General features: G+C 36.0%; 1 protein-coding gene across 4 annotated transcripts in view; it reads right to left on the bottom strand.

Moving 5' to 3' along the window:
* The window catches only part of CDK8 (cyclin dependent kinase 8), a 140,420-nt gene that overhangs the window by 8,210 nt on the left and 110,916 nt on the right, over positions 1-21,294 (bottom strand). For 2 of the 4 annotated variants that reach the window (XM_012441713.3, XM_012441723.3), the window contains exons 5-8: positions 14,389-14,446; positions 11,901-12,032; positions 3,294-3,437; positions 791-860 (exon numbers count right to left, since the gene is read on the bottom strand). In XM_012441713.3, coding sequence (XP_012297136.1) covers positions 791-860; positions 3,294-3,437; positions 11,901-12,032; positions 14,389-14,446 — 404 coding nt within the window. The remainder of the gene's footprint in view (positions 1-790; positions 861-3,293; positions 3,438-11,900; positions 12,033-14,388; positions 14,447-21,294) is intronic. The other 2 variants (XM_021677395.2, XM_012441733.2) reach the window with 2 other exon arrangements.

Genomic DNA, 21,294 nt, shown 5'->3' with positions numbered 1-21,294 from the left:
ATACTATGAAATAGCTATATTAGACTTGAGGTTAATTTTACATTGGCTTAAGTCCTTTTGATGAGAATTATTTTGATCATAACTGATATAAAATATATATTGAAAACAGTATAATAAGCACAAAATGAGTAGAATTAAATCAATTTTATATTTCATTCAATATCCACTTTTGAATGGATACCAATGATTAAATGTAAGACAATTTCACAAATAACAGACACTAAATAGCTTGGTTTTTTTCCAAATGAATTATATTTTAACAATTATTTTAGATAACATCTGGGTCAAAAGTTTAATTCAGCCTTACCAATAAGTGTAAAGTAAAACACTTTTGTTATAGGTATATAAACTGGACTCTCCCAATCCCTGGCTTTGCACTGTAAACAGGTGAAATGTTCATTCTTCTCTGTTAAAACTTGCTTAAAATTACTATAACCTAGATTGGCAAGCAAGTGGCTATTAGCAAAGTTTATTTTAGACTTTTATTTATTCAGCTGTGATACTTCTCACTAATGCCTAGCTTCCAAAAAGTAGTAAATATGGAAAGAAATAAATTTTTTTCTTATACCCAAATCAGCTGCTAATATTAGTCATTTTTGTATATAATCATTGAAGCATCTTAAGAAATGAAGACTGCCATCATGAAAAATATTTATTAAAGTAAATAAGTAAAATTATTTATTAGAGTAATCTTATATTGAGTATTTTATTATGTTGAATATTCAGTCTTACATTGGGTATTTTGGTAAAGCAAAAATCAACAAAGGGTCTATCTTTTTTTCCAACTTACGTATTTCTTCTGAAATCTTTCATTAATGTTGAATGTTCAGGCATCTTTTTTATATCTTCCCAATCTTTATCTGTGAAATACATTGATAAATTTTTATGTTGCCTAAGTCCCTATTTTCAAGAATTTTTAAAAAGGTTATCACCACATTCATTACATTTCCTATACATTCAACCTCCACAAAGAAAGCTCAGATTTCAAATAAATGTTCAGTGACAGCAAACATCTTGAACTATAAACACAATTCCTTATCCCTTGTATAACTTTAGATACCTGTTTATCTTTTTAAATTTTAAACTGCCTACTTTCTGTGTTTTACTATAAGCTGCCTCAATTTCTATCATTAGAGATGAATGAGTTATAAATATTTCTATTTCTCTTATTAAATAGTCCTATTTCTATTAGTAAAACCACTTATTTTCCCTTTTATACCAAATTTCTTGGTTAAATCAGCAACTAATTTCTTCAATGAGAAATCTAAGATCTTCCCCTCAGTGGCTTTAAACTATACTTCTTTTTATGATGCAGCCCTCCTTTCACCTTCCTAAATATATTTCTTTACATAGACAATCAATGTAAGCAGTAATAACTATCTGCAGTAGAACAGGGTAGGATATAATTAGTATATTAATAAGTCAGTTGGTACTTTGGCTAGTCTCAATAACATTACCCAAAACAACCCCAGCTCCTAAATACGTTAAGTACAAAATGTTTCAGCTACTTTTGCTGGCATCAGAGTTGCTCAAACAATACATGCTACGTAACTTGTTTTCTTCATCACTGCCAATGGGTCTTCCTGAGAGTCTACTAGGTGCACAGCACTGTAACAGACAGCTTAACAGCACCCTTAGCTTTTAAATGGCCTTTAGAGGCTTGCTTTTCTTTGAACTTGTAAAAATATTTGGTAACTATCCTCCAAAGACATCACATACTGTAAAGTAAATATACACTTACCCTCCTAAATGGAATTTTCTCCTTAACCATTTCCAGGCTCCAATTTCTCAAGCTAAAAATCTTAAGATAATCTTTTAGTTTTCCCTCACTTATACACTTCCTATAAAACATTTCCATCTGCCTAAAGCGTTCTCCATCCTTATTATCACTCTCACTCTATGTCTGCAGCACTGCTACAGCTGGTTTCTGATTTCAGTTGCCTCTTTTTAACTGACTTCTACCTACCACTGCCTTACTAATCTTTCTAAAACATAACATAAATCATGTCTCCGTACTCAAGAACTTATGAATTCTCATTCTTTAGCTATCAAATCTAACCTCTGCTGCCTGCTTTTCAAGCTTCCTTTATAAACCATCCTAACCTCTGAACCACACATTAAGACTTGCTGATAGACGTCCTCACTTCATCTACTCCCTCACAGAAGCTATGCCTTGCCAGTGGGTTCAGAAATGGTAGACACATTCAGAAGCAGGAAGAAAAGATAATTCTTCTGTCTCCATTCAAAGCATACCTACTTTTTAAACATTCTACATATAGCAGTACAATGTAAACTCCAAGAGGGCAATAATCATGTCTGTTACATCATTAGTAACTTTTTGCTTAAGATGGTGCCTGGCACATGGCAGGTACTCAATAAATATTTACTGAATAAAATTCCCATACCACAGAGGTCTTCCCCAAACTGTGACCAATTTTGGAGAAAGGCAGTATCTATGTAGTTATTCGGCATTGACTGATAATTAACACCCTTACAAGGGAATGCAGAATTAAAACTCTCAGATATTATCTGTATTAGTCTTGAGTTATAGTGACCTGAGAAATATTCCTAATAAGAAACACATTCTACTAAGTACTTGACTAGCCAAAATTTAGGTGTTTTAAACAAATTCCCATTATTTTGGACCTCTGAGCAGTTTTTGGTGACTACAGTTCTGTAGTATAACTAGGAACTGAGATACAGTTGGAGAGATCTAACGCCAGGGATGGGATACATGTAAACCATCTCTGCTGCAAGACAGCAGGCTAACTCACCATGGAGTACTATGACTCTCACCCACACTGTGACTGTTCTAAGAGAAGACGTAAGTGCTATTATTCAATATAATGTAATTCTGTTAAGTGCCCTAAATAGAAATAATGTTCAAAATTTATATTTGAATGCCATATAGAGGCAGTATTATATTTACTGACAGAAAAAAATTTCTACTACTGAATTCATTTATAGTTTCTACTGCTAAGAGCTAAAGATACCTTTTTAATACAGATATTGCAAATATATTATCATTTCAAATATCAAACAACAAAACAAAAAAGCAAAACAAAATGAAACGAAAATACGATCCTCAAATTCAGGAAACTCATAAATATTTTCATGCCAATATGTACACTCTACAAATTTTGCTGTTTCTAAGGATCTTTGATAAAGTAGTCAAAAAACAGACTCAAATAAGAGTAGCTTTGATCAGCTAAAAATATATACCTCTCCAACGAAGATATCTAAGTTCAAACAACAGTGATTTAAAAACAAAAACAAAAATGTATAATGTGTACCTGCAGGAAATCCCATTACATTGAATATTCTGTCCAGCTGGTCATGGTGATAAGGATTACTAGTTTTGATGTCCTCTTGTCGACAGTGAAATATTGGTTCTGACGTTAGTAGTTCTGCAAATATACACCCTATAGCCCAAATATCTTTAAAACAAAAAGAAAAAAAAAAGAAAGAAAAAAAGGCAAGGAAAAAAGAAAAAGAAAGGTGGAAAATAAAGTGGTTCTTTCCAAAAGAAAATGCATTTTTATTTTCTTGGGGAGTGTTTTTTTCTTTCCTTCCCTAGTAACTGATTTTAATTCCTAAGCAATTATAATTAGTAACAACCACGAAACATTATTGTGAGTATATATTCCCATGCCACCCACCCCAATTTTTCATTCTGTATATCTCCATACCACCCAATGATTTCACCATAGGCCCAATTAAATGTATTGGCTGGATGTTTGGTGAGTTTTCAATGCCCCAGATGATACCTTTTCTATGAAATACAGTAAAGCTGCATATGGAGCATGGGAACTACAACCAAAGAAAACTAAACAAAAACAAACGGAAAACCTAAACAGTCTTTGAAATTGGGCACTTGTCTAACACATCAGCATAATTTTTTTGAGAAAATATTTTTTATTTTATTTACTTGCTAATTTGCAAGGTCTAATAATTACCCTCTCATGTTAGCACTAAGGAGTAAGGTAGTATCCCACCAAGCGACAATGCCTGACCTCAAAAAGTCTATAATTAACAGCATTTCTACTTTTTCTTTCAAAGTGGTTCTTGATGCTACAGCAGTGTCACATTTTACAAATTTAAGTATTTAATATGAAGGACAGGAAATAAAAGCAAAATATTACTGTTAAAATAGGTTATAAATTTGGCCAGGTGCGATGGCTCACGCCTGTAATCCCAGCACTTTGGGCCAATGTGGGAGGACCAACGAGGTCAAAAGATCAAGACCAGCCTTGGCCAACATGGTGAAACCCCGTCTCTACTAAAAATACAAAAATTAGCAGGGTATGGCGGCACATGCCTGTAGTCCCAGCTACTCGTGAGGCTGAGGCAGGAGAACTGCCTAAACACAAGAAGAGGAGGCTGCAGTGAGCCAAGATCGTGCCACTGCCCTCCAGCCTGGGCATCAGAGCGAGATTCAGTCTCAAAAAAAAAAAAGGGTCATAAATTTCAAATGAATTATTGACAAAAGTCAGGCAAATGGGTTTCTCTGTACACAACAAAGTAAATTCCTTTCATTCACAAGATACAGACTTACTTTCATTCATATTAAATGAGTACTCAAAAGAACTATTAGTAGAGGTAAGATCTATTTGCCAATTTAGAATTTAAAACTGAAAATATTTCATTTCTACTCTTAACAAATCCTACATTAAGTACCATGGTGTGCACATAGCAGACCCTCAACACATGGTTTTTGACAGACCTCGCCAATACCTGTGACAAATATAAAAAACCAAAGGGACAAATAAAAATTACTATTTTATCAAAGCTGATTATTCAGGTATGTTAATAACCATCATTTAAACAGGAAATGAGAAAAAACTAAAATGAGAATTCCTAAATTCCAACACTGGAATAGAGACATTTAATTTAATCTAAAATTATATACATTTACATTTCAAAGTAACAAGTTACTCATCTATTTACTTAAAGATTCACACTTTGACTGTGACAAGTGATTTTAAAAAATGACATTGTATTTACATATCAGAGAACCAAGCCTAGCCAATGCCACCATATGGAAAAGTTTCATCAAGAAATACAGGCCAACCTATTTTGTTTTTGACATCGAAAGTAAATGGTAAAATTAATTCATTTGTGATTATTCTTTCTATATGGGTATGCCCTATAAATCTCACCTTTGATAATCAATGGCCACATAGGCAGCTAAGTAGGATCATAAAAAGGAATGAGGAATTGGATCGCTTTGCATGTTTAAAATTCTACTTGAAGCACACCCAATAAATACTGTAACAATTCATCTGGTTAATAATTAAAACCTTCAAAGAAGAAAATAAAATATGTAAAGGAAGAGGAAAGGTGAGTAGTTTAACTATAATAAAAGCTATACTGCTCTTAGCTGAGCATAGTGACATATGCCTATAGTCCCAGCTACTCAAGAGGCTGAGGTGGGAGGATAGCTTGAGCCTAGGAGTTTGAATCCAGCCTAGACAACATAGCAAGACCCCATTTCACAGAAAAAAAGGTATGTAAAGCTACACTGCTTTTAAAAGAAAAAGTCAGGTCATCAGAAAAAATAGTTTATTGAACCTTGCTTATCTCCCATCTAGTACTCTTCTTTCTTTATATCTGTTATTCTTTCTCACCTTTATCAATTTTACCATTCTTCCTTTCTTCAAAATCCTGACCTATACATTAATCATGAACTTTGAGTCAGCTGATCAGGCTATTTCAGATAAATTTCTAATTCTTGTAAATAAGTTTCTCCTTCCTACCTTGTCTTTTTTTTTCCGAATTGTGCCATATTAATAGAAAGTCTCTTTAGCGTTCACCTGTCTGCCAAACTCCTTACAAAATAGCTTTCCAAATTAAAAACATATAAATTTCATCTACTTCCCAAAATGTGTGATGCTCATAGGTAGCTACTGAGCTAGCCAGGCAAAGGAAATAGTAGGAATTGGCATGCCACATAGACCAAATTTGAGAGGAGAAAAAGAATCTGCTCAATAATATTTGAATCAACAAGTGTATTAATAGCAAGTTTCTTATTCTGATAAACGGGAAGAAATTCTCATTTTCTCTATTTTAATGTATATTTCCCACTTAGCAGAATGCCTCACATTTAGTGGCCATTCAGCTATTTGAGGACAAACACCTGAGCCTAAAAGTCCATACTTTAGTAAGACTTTTAAGACTACTTTAGTGGCACTGAATTAGAGATTGATATTCCTTTTTTAGCTTTCTCCCCAAAGTAAATCAGACAAACAAACAAACAAATAAAAAAACAAAAAACACTCAAAACCGAATTAAACTTTGTTCCTGGGATTACAATGTTTACTAACTTATCATTTCCTCTCTTTGGTTTAGTGACTCAGCTTGCAGTTCTGTACAGTGGAATAAATGACCACAGCACTAAAATCTGTTTGTAGTAGAGGGGGCACATGTGAGTTTGATGTGTTCTGATCAGATTTGCTTCCCGATGCTTTTGTTCCCTCTTAGTAGTTCAGTAACAGATTTAACCCCTTCACTAAATGGAATGTATTCAGCAAATTATATATATGTTCAACTAGAAAGGCTCTTCTATCACTTGCTCACAATTCAGCTATCAGACAGGGAAGTCAAAATGCTGGGGAAGTTCTTGGTAAGCAGCTTTAATGGTGGTGTGAGAAATTTGTTGAGCATTTTACTCAATCTTTAGGCTACCTTTGCAGGAGACAGGAGGAATGAGATTGTGGTAGAGGCTGGTATTAAGAAAAAGGTTTCATTTTGTACTTCCTTATTCTTATTTTTTTTGAGACAGTCTCAATCTTCCATCCAGGCTGAAGTGCAGTGGCATGACCTGGGCTCGCTGCAACCTCTGCCTCCTGGTTCAAGTAATTCTCCTGCCTCAGCCTCTCGAGCAGGTGGGATTACAGGTGCCTGCCCGGCTAATTTTTATATTTTTAGTAAAGATGTGGTTTCACCATGTTGGCAAGGCTGTTCTCAAACGCCTGACCTCAAGTGATCTGCCTGCCTCAGCCTCCCAAAGTGTTGGTGTTGTATGTAAATTTTTGGTGCTGCAAAATAAGTAGCACTTGAATATAAATTTCCTCAGCAAGGCAATTTACTTCTATAGAAGGGAATGTCTCACAGATGGAGCAATGGCGAGTGCACACCTGGACAAGGGAGGGGAAGGGGTTCTTATTCCTGACGCAGGTAGCGTCTATTGCTGTGTCGTTCCCCTACTGGCTTGGGTTAGACCACACAGTCTAAGCTAACTCCGATTGGCTATTTTAAAGAGAGCAGGGGTACAAGCCAGAGTGGCGGGTTGGGTAGTTTGGCAGGAAGGATGGTTACAGAACGGGTCAGAGCAGGTGACTAGGGGTGACTCAGGCGTGACTCAGGTCAAAGCAGGTGACCAGGGGAACAGATGTGAACTACTGATTAGAACTGGTGGGAAAGTTGTTTACTGAAACTAGAGGCAAGGGGGTGAAGAGAACCAGAAAGTTAACTTTAAAATGGAGAACTAAGAATAAGAGAGCTGAACATACTGTCATACTGATTCTTTGAAGAGAAACTTGGAGTTCACTATATTTACCACTAGGATTACAGGTGTGAGCCACTGCACCTGGCCTTATTTTTAAAAACCTAAATTAAAAATGGTTTGTGTATATTATAAATTTTGAATCAATGTTTCAGTAAAAGAAACTGTTGTCCAAGATTGATTTTGGGCAAGTAGGTGTACACTAGACGAGAGTGTGGGCTGGGATCACCACTCCTAAGAAAATGGCACTGACCCTGGTTTCAATCATTTGCACCCAAGTCAGTTCCCTCTGTAACTTCCTGACCTCAGAAGGCAGCTGTTTTTATTTAAAAGCTTAGAACTTTTTGGCTGGGTGTGATAGCTCACACCTGTAATCCCAGCACTTTGGGAGGCCAAGGCGGGCAGATCACTTGAGGTCAGGAGTTTGAGACCAGCCTGGGCAACATGACGAAACCCTGTCTCTACTAAAAGTTAAAAAATTAGCTGGGTGTGCTGGCACAAGCCTGTAATCCCAGCTACTTGGGAGGCTGAAACAGAATCGCTCGAACCTGGGAGGCAGAGGTTGTAGTGAACCAAGACTGCACCATTGCACTACAGCCTGGGTGACAGAGCAAGACTCTGTCTCTAAATAAATAAATAAAAGCACAGAACTTTAGAATTGAGGGAGATCTAAGAGATAACTCAGGCGAAATTATCATTTTCAGAAACTGAGGCTAAAGCACTAAATGCATAAACACATCCCCAGAGTGCCAGACTAAATTATTGTATGCATATATTCGTACTGTCTTCTCAACCGGATTCTAAATCTCTTCAGGGTAAGGCCCATAATTGGAATTCATATTTGTTCCACCTAAGTTTTAAAAAGTTTACAAAGTAGGAGAATGAGGGAGGAAAATATGAAGAAAGACCTTCTCTCTACCAAATCATACAGCCACTGGGACAAGGGAATCTACCTTAAGTGCTGGTAGTTTAGCTTTGTGGCACACACCCTACAGTAGAACTGCTGGACTGTAGAATATCCTAGTAAATAAAAGGTTACATAAATCTTAATGCTTCCAATAAAACATAAGCCTCTCAGGAAAAATAATAAGATAATAAACAATGAGCCAGAGTCACAGGTTTCTGTGATAGTATGCTACAGCTGATTTTACTCAATTTAAATCAATTCAAGTCTCAGGTGTTCAGTGAATAGGAAATAAGACTAGGCAATCACTTTCTTGTTTATATAGTTTGTTAATATGCTTTACTAAAAGTAACACTGCTTTTAAATATTCATTTTCCAAGTGGAAAAAATAGCTGTGTATCACATTAGGTTATATATGACCTTAAATGCATTTAGAGTACACTTGCAAAAAAGATACCCAAATATGTATTTAGATGATAACATGTATTCCAAAATAGGACTAAAATAAATATTCCTTATTCTTCCTTTTAACTGACTTAAAAACTAAATATTAAAATTTTGTATTTATAGAAAAGTTACAAAGATGGTATAGAAAATTCCCATATCTAATGACTTTTCTGTAAAATAAAATGTGATCTTAAAGCATGTATGAAGATTAATGAACATAAAGAATTTTGGAAAAAACATATTGGATTCAAGATTAACATGGGTGAAAGATCACAAACACTGTTTCTTTTCCCTTCTTGAATCTATATTTAATTGACAGCAAAGTAATAAAAGTGTAAATGCATAGTAACAAGAACAGGAGGAGACTGTCAGAGACAAGATTCATTCACCTATTGAACAAAGAAAATTGAGTTCTCACTAGGTACTAGTAGGCACTGGCTTACAATGGTGAACAGTGAGGTGAGGTCTACCTGTTTTAGTGGATTTTAGATACCCTTTGAGTCAATGAAGACAATAAGGTGGAAGGAAGTGTGAAGGGGGAGGTAGGGTACTATGTGATCCAGGAAGTTCTCTCTGAAGAGGTACTATTTTCACTAAAGTCTGAATGAAAAGAATAAACTGGCCACGTGGAGGCTAGAAGACAGAAAGCAGACAAGACAGTTCAGAGAAGGTGTCAGGACACAGTGCTGTTGTTGAGTGGAAAGCAGACTTCCCTTACAATGCTGCAAAGGTTGTGTTCTTGGAAATACCAGCTACAAAGTCTGTATTTGAACAGGAGTTGATCCTCCTCCCTACTCTCTATCATCACCCTGGGGCTGCCAGGTACATACAGCATGGGCCAAAAGTTGGAGGATTCTTCCCTGAAGACTTTGGCCTCAGAGGAAAGACTTGGGCCTTCTGGCATTTAGAGGTTACGCCAGGCAATGGTGGCTCTCTGCTGGATCACCCTAAAGTTCTCACACTATAAGCCCCATGATTTATACAAAGTTCTCAAGCAGTTTTAGTAACCTGATTTTTAAATACAAAGAGACATGCAAGGGTCACCAAACAGCTAAAGAACACTTGCTACATGGAAGGGAGAGATCAAAACATACAAATGAAGAGTGACTATAAAGAAAACAGAGAAAATTATTCTGAGATTACTGCAAAGTACAAACAAACCGGCAATGTTATCACTGTCTTCATAGATATTAGGCTTTCCTTTCTACTAGAAATACAAGATACTATGAAAAAGTAATAATCAGAGAACAAGAAGAGGTTTTTAGAAATGGAATGACAAAGGCAGAAAAACATGAGAAAAAAAGTAGTGTAAAGGATTAATCCAATAAATTCAACATCTGATGACACTGACTTGAGGAAAGAGAAACAGAAAACACTGAGAATGAACTCGAAGGACCATTTTCCACAGACACAGGATATGAACTTCAGACTGAAAGTGCCCACCAAGTGGTCAGTATATCACTGCGAAATATAAAGATGAAAAATCCTATTTGTTTCCAGAAAGAAAAAAACCTGTGTGATCAACCAATGACTGGAAACAAGACTGGCAGAAGACTTCATTAGCAATACTGATGCTAGAAGACAATGGAGAGGTGTCGTCAAAGTTCTGAGAGAAAATTCTTTTGTACCTAGAATTGTAAACCCTGGCAAGCTAGCAAGTATGATACCGGCATTTTTCAGAAATACAAAAACTAGAAAATGTACCTCTAAAATACAGTTCCAAAGGAATTTACATGAGAACATACTATAGCAATATAGGAAATGAAATCATGAAATCGGGAAAGCAACAGATCTAACTCAGAGGAATGAAAAAGGGAAAATTTGGCAGGATGAAATGGTACAATATGCCTGGAGACCAACCAATCCAAAATAGAAAACTTGAGGATGAAGTTATCCAGTAAAGGAAAAGTGGGTTTAATACCATCCTGGAGGATACAGAACAAGTTGAGGAAACCATAAAGATACAAAACAAAGGAAAGAAGAAAGGTAAAGCACACAAAAAGATTACTTGATGATAATGCAACCAAACAGAATGAAGCAGAATCAGGTATCAGTAATGGACAAGCAGTGGTAAAAGGCCTGGTAGCTGAGCATTCAATTCACAACAATTTGTAAATCAAGTATAAACAATTGTGGGAATTATGGTTAGCAAATAAAAAATGTCAACATTGACAAAGTCATGACAATGATGATATTACTAATGCTGCTTATGGATTGAGAGGGTGGTAGGGGAAGAAGTGTAAGAGCACTAATTTCCTCATTCTTTGTAACAGGGAGGTAACTAATACTACCAAAAATAGAAAAGTAGATTAAAACGTCCTAAAGTGCTATTTCTTTTTCATAACATCTTTCCTTTAATTTTCGGGGGATCTTTTAGAAGTTAGTATTTCTTTGGGTAAAGGAAACATTTGTCTGAAGTTAAGAAGTAAAAGGACTTCAAAATGTACTGTTTTATAAATTAAATACAAAACTTTTACTTTAAATAGAATGCATTAATATGATCCCATTTATTTACAAAGATTTTTGATATCTATAGTTCTATGCAGAGAGAGGTATGTGGAATGATATACCCCTATTGCTACTGCTTGTATTTCTAGGTAGTAGAATTTTGGGCTAGGCTTTGCTCTCTATTTATTTATTTGTATTTTTTGAGACAGGGTCTCCCCCTGTAGCCCACGGTGGAGTGCAGTGGCACGACGATGACTCATTGCAGCCTGCGCCTACCAGGCTCAAGTGATCCTCCCACCTCAGCCTCCTAAGTAGCTGGCACTACAGGTGCATGCCACCACGCCCCGTTAATTTTTTTTAAACTTTTTGTAGAGACATGGTCTCACTATTTTGTCCAGGCTGGTCTCAAACTACTGGACTCAAGCAATCCACCTGCCTCAGGCTCCCAAAGTGCTGGGATTTCAGGCTTGAGCCATTATACCCAGCCTGTTCTTACTTTTATAATTTGCTATGCTACTTAATTTATAAATTTATAGGAATGTGTATCTTTTAGAGAAACTTTTAAAAATTCATGGAATTTTAATTAGTTCTACTCACCAATAGCTTTGGTATAATGCCTTGCTCCAAGAAGTAGTTCAGGGGCTCGGTACCAGAATGTAACAACCACTGGATCCAAATCTGCTAAAGGCTTCAAAGGTGAATTAAACAATCGGGCAAAGCCCATGTCGGCTGTAAAAAAAAAAGAAAAAAAAAATCAAGCTAAGTAAACGGTTTTTACAAATCTAACCAATTAGTCTAATTTACCATCTTATTCAGTAAGATGAAAAATGTGCTGAATTCTAGGGAAGAAGCCCACAAAACATCTTATCCATTTTATAAGTCTACATAAAGCAAGTTTGAGAGCTCCATTCTCTTCAAATTACTGTTACCCAGTTCTTCAAGAGGGTTATAGTCAAGCTCTGCTGCCTGAAGTCAAGGGTGACCCTGCTTCTCTGGGCAGAATTTTTTTTCCCAACTGTCACCCCACCGTTAGGGACAGGGTTGTTGAGCTGTATCTCCATTCTTAGTACTGGTCACAAGCACCAGGAAACGGGATCAGTTAGAGTAAAGCTTTCCATTATTTGCATCAACAAGCCTGTTCACTGGTGTAGTTAATCAGAAGTTGACTACGCAATATTTTAATACCATTATCTCCCCCATTACTTGGATTGAATTTCACTAACTTAATTTTAAGGAATCACAGTATTTTTTTTTAAAAGCTAGATAAGACTTTAAAGGTCATCTCATTAAATCACCTCCTTCTTCATATGAATAAGGTTCAAGAAGTTAAGTGATTTGACAAAGGTCACAAACTCATACCTCAGAGCTAGAACTGAGATTAGATACAGTTTGTCATGGCATTTAACACAGTTTAACATGTAGTGTGGTTATTTGGGCATGGCTGCTTATCCTGCTATACCATAATCTTTTGAAAGCAAAAACTGTCTCTTTCGTGTCTATTCCTAACAGTATCATGTACAGTTGTCATTACACGTACCTTTTGCCTAATACATGCTGAATGATCATTATTCATACCACCTATTCAAAAATTTCAAAATTCACCCACCATTTGATAAGTTTAGTCCTATTCTCCTAATTCACATTTTTAAAATAAAGCAGGCCTTACTCTAATCAACTTAATTATGAAGGTAAAAAAACCCCCAAAGTTGGCAAATAATTAAAACTATGAGTAAGATTACTAAATACTGATTTACAGAAGAACTAGTATTTCTTCTTAAATGTGAATGCTTTAAGACAGTGTTGCCCAAATCTGCCAATGTGATATACATTACATAGAAGTATAATTCCAAACTAAATTGTTTTAGTGTATTACATAAATTTCCCCTAAATTATACAGTAAAGAACACTTTTGTAATTACTGTTTGGCTGGCTCTTTTCTATTTTGCATGCTTTGAACTTACATTTGAATTTGATGCCACCAAAATGGACTGAAGAGACTCCTCTAAAAGCACATGTAAAGACTTAAACAGGCATTTTTGAGGTCACTAGGGTGAGTGCTGACAGGGCCTGCTTCTCAAGGAAAGCCAAACTTGGAGTACATTAAGGCACATCAAATGTTCTCGTAACTAAACAATTACAAAGTTTTATCAAAAAAAGAGTATTTTAAGAATCTAATTAGAAGTGGAAAGTGAGATTTGGGGGTGTTTATAAGGAAGAATATTAGAAAGGTTAAGAACACACATGTGTTTCTTTGTTGGCGAAGTGACACAAATCAGCTGTTACTTCCAATTTCTATTAACTCTTGTGATGAGAAGTTACTATTAACTTCATTGCAATCCTGCTGTCTTTAAATTAATACAAGTGAGTTAAACATTTCTTCTACACACACACAAAACAAACTAAACATATGTGACAAACACAACTTGGAAATGACAATGAAAAAAATAATCAGATTAAATTTAGTTTTATCCTTACAGATTATCAGACCAGAGTGGGTAAAATTTTGCTTTGATATGTAAGAAAATAGAGCTATCAGAAAATATGTACAGAATGCCCATTAATTTTTTTTCCCATCAGGCAAAGGCCTACTACAAGACAGTCTTGTTAGAACTTAAGGTTCTGTACCTATCCAGCCTCATGGTTTTCCCTTGAGTTTGTATTAATAACTCCTAATCTAGACGAGGTCAACAGAAGCATATGTGCTCATCTAATCTGACTCAAGTGAACACGACTGATGGTAGAATTATATGCATGCTGTGTGCCCTTGTGACTAAAGGTGAGGCTGGCCTCTAACAGGGATAGAAGCCACTCACCTCTACAGGCTATTTTTAATGAAAGCAGAGGTTTCTAGGAAACCTGCATGGTTTGTTTCATAATTAGAATGCTTCAGTCTTTAGAAGAGTCTGACACCTTTCAAGAGTGTGAAACATTTTTCACTTTTATGCATACTCTTTAGAAATTGCTTCGATCATATGGAACTACATGAATATATGCATATTATTATAGCAAAAATTAGAAGTGATATAGCTGCCTGCAAAAGTTTTAAAAGAGTGCTACACTGTGACTTAGCAAAGATATAACATACCAATTTTTACTCTTCCTCGCTCAGGACCTTCACCCATAACTAAAATATTAGCAGGTTTCTGTGGAAACAAAATAGTGTTTTTTTTCAGTAGACAGTAGTGGTTTTTTTTTTTAAATAGACAATATGCCAATATAACACAAATCCATCTTTTAAAAAAAATCTCATTTATTCAAAAATTAAAACCAAATACAGGAAGTCACCAAAGAAACTGTGCGTGTATAAAGGCAAAGCAGTATGTAAATTTCATGAAGGCCCAGATATGGCAGTGCTTTTCTCCACAGAAGGCTGAGGCTTTTCTTGGCCCTCTTATCAGTCTGTTTTCACTACTGGCAAGCATCTCACAAAGTCATGTTGTGGTTCCTTCTCACTCTTTCAAGTACATAAAATGTCTCGCTCTGACTTTAAAGGACAAACAAATCAGCAAAGACGATATAATACCAAGTAGCAAATTAATTACAGGCAAGGTATCACCTGAAATCCTTTTTTGGCAATGGCAAAGTATGCACCTACATTTAAATAAATGAATTATTGAGAAATTTAATAAAGTACTTTAGAAACAAGTTAGTTAAGTCATAGGAATTTTTCATGACAGGAATAGTTTTGAGGTTTTCATTTTTAAGTGAAAAAGTAAGCTAAAATTTAAAGAGTTTATAAAAGTAAATATTTCAGTTTTAAAATCTTTAAAAAATATACTGATTGTCATCTACAGTCTTTTATGGTGGTAACTACTACACTAATGAATAAAGGCTGCCCTTTCTTCAGGAACGGGAAGGAGGAACAGAAGGAGTAAGGAGGGGATGAGGGGAGAGAAAGCAAAGAGGGGAAGAAAAAGGCAACTGGTTTACTCCTTACTCACTCTACTATCCTGCTATCTACTTAATTTGACTTTAATTCTACCAGTCTGCTAAATAAAAGTGAAACTAGATTAGAACATCTCTTTGAATATCGACACAAATCATCTTAAAATCAAAGACTGTAATGAAGTCTGTTTATAGTGGTAACCATTTCATAGGCTTCCCTAACCATATATAGTGATGACCCCTAAGCTATTACTGCCAACGTTTAATGTGTAGTATACTACTCTATCAACTACCAAAGAGCAACATTTTTTTATTACAAGCAAAAAAAAAAAAAAAGGTATTGCTACAATGAATGGCACCATATACATCTCAGAGGTTAAAAACTTCTACAATTTTTAAAGTTGAGTCCACTAGGCACCAGAGAGGTTAAATGACTTGCCCTAAATATAGTCAGCAAGACTGGGCAGCAGCAGAGTCTACCCTGTCTTTGAATAGTCTGGGGCTCTGTCCTAATTTATCATCCTGGAATTTTATGTAGCAATTTTTGGAATTAATATGTACTGCGTAATAATAATAATAATGATACTGATGTTTTATTCACATACAAAAAAATCTCAGAACCTCTATCACTAACTGCCCCCCACCTCTACACACACACATACACACTCCTGACCACAACACTAACAGCATTCCCTGGGAGCTACACACAGGTGCTACCCAGGACAAATAAAATTGCTTTCAATCACCACAGTAATCAATCAAGACCATTAGTCTCTGTAGTCTCTAAGGGCCCAGCCTACTTCAGAGACAAGCCAGATTTCTGAGATAATGCAAAATGTTGAAGGCAAAGAAAGGCTTTCCAAATGGAATCAGGTAGCATTTCTATTTGGCTAAGGGGAAAAGGTTTGCTCCCAATTCACAATATGGGCTCAGGAAGGAACTTCCATGTTTATGCTAGAATTCTCTTCTCATCGTTCTTCAGAGCAGGACTCCCTAAACACCTGTTGAATATAGTCCCTTCTCTTTAACCCCATTTTGAATCTCTTTCCATCAAATTTATCTTCAGTTCTGCTGCCATGGTCATATTCATAAAAGACAAATCTGATTATGTCACTCTCTTGCTTAGAACCTTCCACAGAAACATGGAAAATTATTACAAGAACCCTAGGTAAAAATAGCAGAGAAAATTATTACAAGAACAGCAGAACACAAAATGATATATAGATTGTGACTAGAACTAGGTAAAAAAAAGTTCCTATGAATAAAGATTTGAAGAACAAAAGTGTACAGCGGTAGAGGTATGAATGAACCTTTTCAAAAATGTCTTTGCTTTTGCTATGCTTGATTAAAGTTGGAAATGACAATGAAAAAAAATCAGATTATATAAATTTAGTTTTATCCTTACAGATTATCAGACCAGAGTGGGTAAAATTTTGCTTTGATATGTAAGAAAACAGAGCTATCAGAAAATATGTACAGAATGCCCATTAATTTTTTTTTCCATCAGGCAAAGGCCTACTACAAGACAGTCTTGTTAGAACTTAAGGTTCTGTACCTATCCAGCCTCATGGTTTTCCCTAGAGTTTGTATTAATAACTCCTAATCTAGACGAGGTCAACAGAAGCATATGTGCTCATCTAATCTGACTCAAGTGAACACAACTGATGGTAGAATTATTAGCATGCTGTATGCCCTTGTGACTAATATTATTAAAAATATTAAAATATTATTTCAGTCAGGTGCAGTGGCTCACGCCTGTAATCCCAACCCTTTGGGAGGATGAAGCAGCAGGGCTGCTAGGGTCCAGGAGCTCAAGGCCAGCCTGGGCAACACAGTAGAACCCTGCCTCAAAAAATTTTTTTTTGAAAAAATTAGCCAGGGTGGCACACAAACTCAGGAGGCTGAAGTGAGAGAGTTGCTCGAGCCTGCCAGGTGGAGTTTGCAGTGAGCTGTGATCAGGCCGCTGCGAAAAAAAAAAAAAAAAAAAAAAAAAAAAGCTAGGCACAGGGACTCACACCTGTAATCCCAGCACTTCAGGAGGCCAACGTGGGCAGGTCATCTGAGGTCAGGAGTTTGAAACCAGCCTGGACAACATGGGGAAACCTCATCTCTACTAAAAAATACAAAAATTAGTGGGGCATGGTGGCACACACCTGTAATCCCAGTTACTCAGGAGGCTGAGGCAGAACTGCTTGAACCTGGGAGGCACAGCCTGCAGTGAGCCAAGATCAGGCCATTGCACTCCAGCCTGTGTAACAGAGCAAACACTGTCTAAAAAAAAGAACACCGACTTCTACCTTAACTTTGGTCCTTCCCCACCCCTGCATAAGATCCAGTCCTTGTGATGGGATGCAAGGCACCTGGCAGGCTGCTTCCCATCATCTGCAGCCCTGCCTTCCCGCTTGCTGCTGCTCCTGCTGGATGCATGTTTTCATCTTTTCAGAATTCTTTGAATAGACTGTAACCTTTCACAATTATGTCATCATTATGCCATTTTCTGCCCCTAAGGACCTTTCTTCTGCACTAAAATTGGATTTTTCCCCTCTCCCTTAATGACAGAAATAATACACAAACATTTTCTCAAACAATTCAAACTATAAAGCTGCACACAGTTAAAAGACCCTTTTACCACCCATCCCTCCTTTATCCTACCCCAAATTCCTCTACCTTCTCCAGAGAAACAAGTTGATTAGTTGGATTGCTGTGATTGATTTTTCTAACACTGGAGAGTTCAATCCTAAAAGATTCTCTCCATAACTGGCAAAAGCACAATGTATACAAGCACATGTCTCTCCTCTGACTATCTGAGATGGAGAGGAAAAGATCTCACTCTCACACCATCTTTTTTTCACCTTCCCTCTTTTTAAACACATTTTCTTACTCAATCAGCAGCTGGGACACAGATCTGAAAAGCCCTGGGATGGACAGTATTGGCTTGGTGCTAGACAAAGGGCAAAATCCCTCTCTTGCTTTTCATTTCAGGTTTCTTTTATTCTAAACTTACTGAACTGGTCGAGTTCTAAATCTAAGTTGAGAGCTGGGGGAGATAAATAGTATCTTTGTCGAGGTCCGGCCTTAGTATTAGAGTTTGGGGTCCAAGCTCCAGTTAATATTTTTAAAATTACTTTGCTTTGTAACTCAGTGCCCCTTGCACCATCTGAACCATCTCACTTTTATCCCAACACTCTCTTTAGTGAATTCAGATTCAGTTTGGGCATGCTATATATAGTCATAAACAAAAGACAATGGTCTTAAATGTTGTTGTAATAGCGCTATTTAGAAATAATGGGACCCTCCTCATGTTAACTTTCCATTAACACTGCATATGTCCCCAGGGAATGATAGTATGATTTAGTAGACAAATCAAACTCTACGTTTCTTCTTTTCTGAATGTAATCTAATGGGAATCTCAAGAGAAAAACATAGGAAAGGTCCTAATGATAATTACTTTTGTCATGGGTTCTGTTTTGTTGTTTAATCAGTATTAAGGACAACTTTTTTAAAAAGACTTGACGAATAATTTTTGTTTTAGTACTTAATGCCATGTTGAAACTAATTTCTTGATAACGTATTTCTTTCCTTTTCTTCCTTGTCTATCAGTAGCAGAATTTGGTAGCAGTTTTTAAGCTCTCATGCCAAAACTTTAGTAGTTGCTCTATATGAAGTGATTAGAGGTAACTTTGGAAAATAATCTCTGATCTTTTATATACTATCAAACATAATCACCTTAAAAGAACATATAGAACTTTGCTGGTGACATTCTGATGAGGCATATACTCTATTAAACTGTATCTGTTGCCATGGAGATCAGAAATCTACATGACTTAAAAGTATTATAATACCATGGAAACATCTTCAAATACAGCAAAGCCATACACAGAAATGACGATAGATCATCCCTGATTGCCAGCTGAAAAATGATATAAATCGAGACACTACTATTTGAAGCAATGGTTTCCTTCTCTAACTGTTGTTTTATTTCTCCCAGGCTTTTCTTCTTGTTTCTGCTGCTGAACTCCCAAAACAATCATTGATATTTCCTAAAGCAGATGTTTATACTGGAGGGACAACCATTCTGGCAGAAGCTTTCTGTTCTCCAGCATCTGTCATGCTGTAGGAGAGTACACCGATGATTTTGGCATACAGCAAGGATAGCAAATTGGTTTCATTTTAGGAGCCAACTCTGATGGAAAACTAAAGAATTCAAAAAGCTCTATCTTGAAAAAGACAAGGACTGGGTTGATGAAGAAAATGCCAGCATTTGTCAGAGCTATCTGACATAGGCACAGAAGTGGAGAATGGTGGCACATCTGTCAAGTTAGCGGCAAGACCTTTCTTCTAGGGATGAAATGAAGTCTTCAGATATTTACTAATGCATCAAGGAAAATTGAAGATTGAGTCAACAGGAAAAGTTGATTCTTGATGGATCTCTCTATTAAAATAAGACAGTGATCCGTAAGAAACTACTATCAGTGCTTTTTCTCTGTCATTTGCCCAGAATTAAACTTCCACAAACTTGTAAATAACAGCCTGGTGGCAAACTTTTTAGTTACTCTATGATGTTCTGTACAATACACACTGAAGGGACTGACTGACACATTATCTCACATTTCAAAAGTCCTATGAGATTCATAAGTAGGCAGCAAAGTCTTAAATGGACATATTCAGTAAGTTTTACAAACTGTTTTACTTAAATCTTCTGAAAAGTTAAGTGATAGAGAGAAATCTGGAAATCTAGTGAAGATATCTTTACAATACAGTTTTTCATCTTTTTTTTCAAAGCTATGAATTTTCTACCTCTAATACTATACTAAAGTTTACACCAGTATTACTGAACACCTTTAAGCTCAAGGAGAAATTACCCACTTCTAGTAAAGTTATTCCTGCCTTCCTCTGTTTAAATTTGAAAAAAGCATAGAATTCTTAACCAATTCTGTGTCCTGATAAAAACAACATGGATGTTACTTAAAAACACCTAACTTCATCCTATACAGTAAACAGTTCAAGTACTACACATTCATTCACATGTTTACTGAATTAAGAGGCAGTGAGGATCAACAAAGACACAAACCAGCCAACAAATAAACAAACAAACAAACAGTTCCTGCCCTCTAAGAGGTCATATTCTAGAATAAATGCGTGAGATAAATTCAGGAAAGGGAGAGCTTCACAGACGTGACTACTTGGCATCTGAGGAACAGAGTGCCTCCAGGACTCACTGAGATCCCGCATGCAAAAGCCACAGAGCTGGGGCTGCACCGTCTGTTAGGGATAAAGGGAGCACTCAGAGTGTGCCACACATTGGCAGTATTCAAATACCATAGGAATGTTAACTAGTTTTTGACTTATGGAGAACAGGCCGGGTTCTTTGACTGTGCAAATCAAGGTATTTTATGAAACAAGGACTAACTTCACAGGAGTAATAGTGCTAATAAGAAATGACATTTCCTTTTTATAACTCACTCATATTTTTCTCCAATCCATTCTAATACCCTTACCTTTTGCTTTCACCTATTCCTATTAAGACAAAATTAAATTACAATGGTCTTTCACCAATGGTAAATATCGTCAAAAATATTTAAAATAATAAACACAGTCCAGATTGGTTTTAAGTTGATATCTTTAAAATCTAAGGGGTTTTTTCCTCCAGATACTATGGGGTTTTGAGTTTTTAAATTACAAAATTCTTAAACTGCCTATTTTAGTCAGCTGGGGCATAGCACACTAGTTTAAGTGCTAAGAAATCAATATGGGACAGAACCTTCTATTTTCAATAACACAAAGGTCATTTATTTCCTGCAGCAGAGCCTAGCACAGGCAATATTACTTCCTTCACAATGGAACATGGGTGCACAGTACAAAAACTGTATGGTAATAAAAAATACACTTTTCAATTTCTGGGCACAAATATAACTTCTGATAAAGAATGTGTGCACATATTAATATTTGTGTGTATATTTTTAAATAGATGGAAATTGATTTTTTCAAATCCGATTCATTAATTGCACTTTTACAAAGCTGTAAAATTTTATAACATAGTTTAAACAAATTCTAATGAGTCGAGTAAAAAAGAAGAGATAACTAAATTGAAGACTAGAAGGTTGAA

The sequence above is a fragment of the Aotus nancymaae genome, unplaced genomic scaffold, assembly GCF_030222135.1.
Source record: "Aotus nancymaae isolate 86718 unplaced genomic scaffold, 86718_ANA_hifiasm-v0.15.2.pri h1tg000009l, whole genome shotgun sequence".
Taxonomy (NCBI): domain Eukaryota; kingdom Metazoa; phylum Chordata; class Mammalia; order Primates; family Aotidae; genus Aotus; species Aotus nancymaae.
Note: the sequence above shows the minus strand (reverse complement) of the source record. Positions and strands in the feature narration are given on the sequence as shown.